Source organism: Panthera uncia, chromosome D1 (genome assembly GCF_023721935.1).
Source record: "Panthera uncia isolate 11264 chromosome D1, Puncia_PCG_1.0, whole genome shotgun sequence".
In the NCBI taxonomy this organism is placed as follows: domain Eukaryota; kingdom Metazoa; phylum Chordata; class Mammalia; order Carnivora; family Felidae; genus Panthera; species Panthera uncia.
Window position 1 is genome coordinate 13509007 of NC_064808.1, and position 6000 is coordinate 13515006.

Consider the following 6000-nt stretch of genomic DNA (forward strand, 5'->3'; position numbering starts at 1 on the left):
TTGGGTTGTATCAGTAGGAAATTCTCTTAATTATTCCATTCACTCAAAGAATACTTATATTAACTATATACATTTTTTCTAGGTGCTTAAATCCATAAGCGAACAGATAAAAATTACCTACCTTATGTTGCTTCATTCTAATGTAAGTCACTCGTATTTATTTTTATGTGAACTATACAAATGTTTCAGTCTCTATCAGGTAGATGATAGATAGATGATAGATAGATAGATGATAGATAGATAGATAATTGATAGATAGATAGATAGATAGATAATATATAGGTGTCTTTTTATAATACTTAATCTTTAGAAACCACAAACAAGTTTTCATTACTGTTTGCTGAAGTGTTTGACCAGGAGCATATCTGGCAAACTCCTAAGACTTCAGGAGCACATGTAGCGAATGGCAGTGTGGTGGTGCATGATGGGGTAAAGAGCCTTAAGTCCAAAACTGTCCCTATAGCCGAATCACCCTCTTACTCAGACTCCTCAATCTTACTCTAGCTCCAAGAATCTTGCTGTTCCCACAGCCTACATCAGAAGACAGTGTTATGAATGAGTCATATGCCAATGTGAATAACAAACCATCTACTAAGTTGTTTAAAAGCTTTATTTTTAATGCAACATGATTATAACATATTCTCACTCACCAAAGACAATATTTTAAAAGGAAGGTCACCCCTGTGTTACCAAGAATGCAATTTTCCCACCCTGAGGCCACATATATTATGCTATTTTGGTACTCTCTCAAATACAATTAGTTGATATGAGTCTATGCATGTGTGATATTGTTAATAAAAATATTACTGTCCTCAGCAGACGGTCCTGAACTCTTTTACTTTACAGCATATTTTAGAAATCATTGCATATTGTGTTGACAATTTCATTTTTTATCAGCGATTGCATAAAATACCATTCCCTGATTCATTTGGCTCCATTGTGAGGGGCACTGAAGTTGTTTCTTACTGTTTGCCAACATGGAAAAGGCTGCTATGATTATCTTTGTACCCATGAGTGGGATTATCTGCAGCAAACAGAATCACCAAACCTATGTGTAGGTGCAGTTGAAATTAGCATCCATGTTGAAAATCACTCCCTGAGAGATTGCACCCACTTAAACTCCTACCAAAAATGTGTGGGGTTGATTGTTTCCCATATCGTTTTTAGCACTGTTTGTTAAAAGACATTTATCAAAAAGGTCATTTTGTTAATCTGATAGTTGAAAAGATATATAACTGGAATTTAAATTTGAATGTATTTAACTATGAGTGACATTGAGTATCTTTTCCCATGCTTAATTATTTTTAATAAGAAGAGTTCCTTTTGAAATCAGCTCTTTTGCCCATTATTCATTTGTGCTGTGTTTTTAAAGATTGACCTCTGAAACCCATTTATATTTGAGAAAACTATGCTTTGTCCCGAATATATGTTGTAAATATACTTAAACGATTTGGCACCTTCTAATTACCTTTTAATTGTGCTACTATTTGGAAGATATATGTGATGAGAATAGAAAAGGATTTTTCCATTGTTTGGTGTATATAAGGAAATATTTGTTTCCTTCCTGTCTCTATCTTCTCTTACTGAAGTCTGGGTATGGGACACTCAAGAATATAGATTCCAAGAATTCTTTTGAAAAATTTCGAATATGATTTGGAGCTTCCTTAGCTAATTTTCCAAATCCCTGGTGCTTAAGATAACATGACATTTGAAAAAATATCTTGATTTATGCCAAATGTTCTCTATTTATCCTTAATTTCAGTCTCAATCTCTCCTGTGTTTCAAGAAAATTGGGCAGCCTGAGTGGCTAAGTCGGTTAAGTGTCTGACTCTTGATCTCGACTCAGGTCATGATTTCACACTTGGTGAGTTTGAGCCATGCGTCCTGCTCTGCACTGACAGCACAGAGCCTGCTTGGGATTCTGTCTCTCCCTTTCTCTTTGCCAGCCCCCCTACCTCAAAATAAGTTTAAAAAAAACTTTAAAAAATAATAATTAAAAAAAGAATATATGCTAAAAGACCCATAAAATTTCTGAATGAAGGGACAACATAATATAGTATAATTATTGTATAACTGTAAAAGTACACAGTGTAATGATAGATACCAAATTTAGAACTGTAAGCAACTAGAAATTACTGAGAGGTAAAATAACAGGAAATAAATTTAGTCAAGGTAACAGATTAAAGTAAGTTTCACAATTGAGTGGACCAATTGATCACTGCTAAGACTGTCTCTCCCTCTCTCTCTCTCTCTCTCTCTCTCTCTCTCTGTGTGTGTGTGTGTGTGTGTGTTTAGGTTTTTGTTAAGGAAAACACTCTCAGTGTTTCTACATCATTCCTTCAATGTTCAGAATGTTTACTAGAAGAGACTTTATAACTGAACTACCAGGTTCAAGTAATAGGAAAGTACAGCATGTAAATCATGCATGAGTTGTCTCCATTTTGCAACATTCTATTCTCATAGGTCCTTGTTGTAAACTAAAGAAAGACATTCAGTTCAAAAAGATACCCTCTCATAACAAATCCCCTAAATTAGTGTTTATTATGCCTGAAGAATCAGGTACTCTTTCATTATCAACATATTTCATCGTTTCCGTAAGCAGTCAGGTGAATAGATTGTGAATATTGTGATTTCCACTTTATTCAAAAGAAAACGAGGGATTACCCATTGGTAAGTGAACCTTCCATGATCAAGCATATAGATTTGACCTCCAAATGGAGAATTCATTTCATACTTTTTTCTTTGCAGATCATTTCTAAACTGCGCTTTCTCCAGTTTGCCTGAAATTATGCAGCAAAATAGCAGCGTAACTGAGTTTATACTATTAGGATTGACCCAAGATCCTATGAGACAGAAAGTGGTATTTGTAATCTTCTTCATTTTTTATGTGGGAACTGTGGTAGGGAATTTGCTTATTATTGTGACCATCAAGTCCAGCCGGACACTTGAGAGCCCCATGTACTTTTTCCTATTTTACTTGTCCCTTGCTGATTCCTGTTTTTCAACTTCCACAGCCCCCAGACTAATTGTGGATGCACTCTCTGCAAAAAAAATCATCTCTTACAATGAGTGTATGACTCAAGTCTTTTCACTACATTTATTTGGCTGCATGGAGATCTTTGTCCTCATCCTCATGGCCGTTGATCGCTACGTGGCCATCTGTAAGCCCTTACGTTACCCAACCATCATGAGCCGGCAGGTCTGCACCATCCTGATTGTTCTTGCATGGATAGGGTCTTTTATACATTCTATAGCCCAGATTATCCTGGCCTTGAGATTGCCTTTCTGTGGACCCAATTTGATTGATCATTACTGCTGTGATTTGCAGCCCTTGCTGAAACTTGCTTGCATGGACACTTACGTGATCAACACGCTGTTGGTGTCTAACAGCGGGGCCATTTGCTCAAGCAGTTTTGTGATACTGATGATCTCATACATTGTCATCTTGCATTCGCTGAGAAACCACAGTGCAGAAGGGAGGAAAAAAGCTCTCTCTACTTGCACTTCCCACATCATTGTAGTAGTCTTATTCTTTGGTCCATGTATATTTATTTATACACGCCCCCCAACCACTTTCCCCATGGATAAGATGGTGGCCGTATTTTATACTATTGGGACACCATTTCTCAACCCACTCATCTACACACTGAGAAATGTAGAAGTGAAAAATGCCATGAGAAAGCTATGGCATCTCAAAATTACCTCAGAAAACAAAAAATGAATCGAGGGTTTTGGTTGATTATTTAATCTGTACAGATAGCAAAGCTGACAGTGTATGTTCCGACTTCCCCAATGCTCTCTAATATAATCCATCTGATTTCCTTACTTTTTTCAGTACTTCTGCCCACAAGCTAGTAGCTTCTTTCATATTGCCATCCTGGTTCTTTCTTTTCCTGAGAGCTCAATTCTAACATTGGCAATTGTGAAATATTCCCCACATCTCAGTCTACACTCTGGTTTGGTAAGAAGAAAGATATTGACACAATCACAACTGTTCAAACAGTGAGCATCCATAAAGTATAGCCTGTTCTCTATGACTTGTAATTCTGACGATAGCACATTTCAGATAGGGTATCCTGTTTTGTCTTGAGCACTTTCAGAGCAAAGGAATTAACTTTGTGTGTCAAGAAGTTCTTTTAATTCTATCATTAGTTTCACTTTTAAAAGTTCCATGTTAGTGAACCAAAGCCAAATATATATATATATATATATATATATATATATATATATATATAAAATAATTTTTCTTGTTGTTTTTTGACTATTAAGATAACGGAGGCATTATGTGTGATATTTTTTAAATGTAGTGTTACAAAGGCCTTGAGATATTCTGCTAGTTTGTATGATTGGTATATAGGAATTACAACAAGAGAAATCTATAACTCTAAGAGGGAAAGAAGTAAAATAATATATGTTGTCAAGATGGAATAAATATTTCAAAATACACAAAAGATACAACATATTTTTTGAGATTGAAGTACAGAAAGGTAGAGCCTAGCTTGAAGGAAAAAAAATGGATGATATTATTTCATTTAAAGTTGTGTTGTGTCAATGGAATAAAAGAAAGTACCAGAGGCATTCAGAAATACTCACTAGACTTGTCTCTAGTTAATAGAGGTAGAGAGAACCCACTTTTGCAGCAAGAAGCCTCTTTAATTCTCTATTTGTTCTTCCCTAGTAATGGAGTAGTATGGATTCTCAAGTTAGGACTGCCAATAGAATTTCGATGCCCATAGTGGGCAGAGCAGATTAGCAGATGTGCCTTGATTACTTGCATGCCAAAGTTTATATCATGAAGCTTTAAGATTCATTGATTACAGAGAATACAATAATTCAAAGGGATACATGCACCCCAAATTTTATAGCAGCATTATCTTCAATAACCAAACTATGGAAACAACCCAATTGTCTATCGACCGATGAATGGGTAAAGAAGATCTGGTAGACATACACAATGGACTATTATTCAGCCATCAAAAAGAATGAAATCTTGCCATTTGCAAAAACATGAATAAAACTAGAGAGTATTATGCTAAGTGAAATAGGTCAGTCAGAGAAAGAGAAATACCATGACTTCACTCATATGTAGAATTTAAGAAATAAAGCAAACCAGTATGGGGGGGAAAGAGAGAGAGAGAGACAGAAGAAAAAAAAAGAAAAAGAAAAAAAAAGAAACAGACTCTTAACTATAGAGAACAGAGTGATGGTTACCAGAGGGGAGGTCAGTGGAGGGAATGTCAATGGATAAAACAGGTGATGGGGATTCAGGAGGGCACTTGTTGTGATGAGCGCTGAGTGCTGTATGGAAGTGTTGAATCACTATATTGTCCACCTGAAACTAATACCATGCTGTATGTTAAATAACTGGAATTTAAATAAAAACTTTAAAAAACAAACAAATAATACAATTCGTTGATTTCAGTGTATTAAAGTGTATCACATCCTTGGTAACAATTACAAGATTCCATTTCATTTTGGGGGCACCTGGGAGGCTTAGTTGGTTGAGCATCCAACTCTTGATTTCAGCTCAGGTCAGGTTCGTGGGCTGAACCCCACCTTGGGCTCTGTGTTAACTGTACAGAGCCTGCTTGGGACTCTCTCTCTCTCTCTGCCCTTCCCCCACTTGCGCTTTCTCTCTCTCCTCTCTCTCTCTCTCTCTCTCAGAATAAATACATAAACTTAAAAAAATTCCGTTTCACTTTTAATGCTGTTCATTATTTAACTGGGAACCCTTTCCAACACTAATATTTTATTCCTGTCAAAGATTATTTTATAACAAATTCAGTAAAATAACAAGTTTTCAGTGTTCTCACTGCTTTTTGCTTTCTGGGATATTATGAAGCTTCATGACTGCACTAGTGGTCCCAAAATTGGCATGTTGACATACAAAGATTATATATATTTAAGTGGTACAAGTTGATTTTTTGATACGCATATAATGTGAAAAGATCACCACAATCAAACTAATTAGCACATATGTCTTTTCTTTTTTTTTTTTTT

At 35.7% G+C, this 6000-nt stretch overlaps 1 protein-coding gene across 1 annotated transcript; it reads left to right on the top strand.

Moving 5' to 3' along the window:
• The first annotated feature begins 2788 nt into the window (after nt 1-2788).
• On the top strand, nt 2789-3721 carry LOC125916262 (olfactory receptor 4C11). The gene has a single exon (XM_049622398.1). The coding sequence runs from the start codon at nt 2789-2791 to the stop codon at nt 3719-3721; it is 933 nt and encodes a 310-aa protein (XP_049478355.1).
• Nucleotides 3722-6000: the final 2279 nt, after the last annotated feature.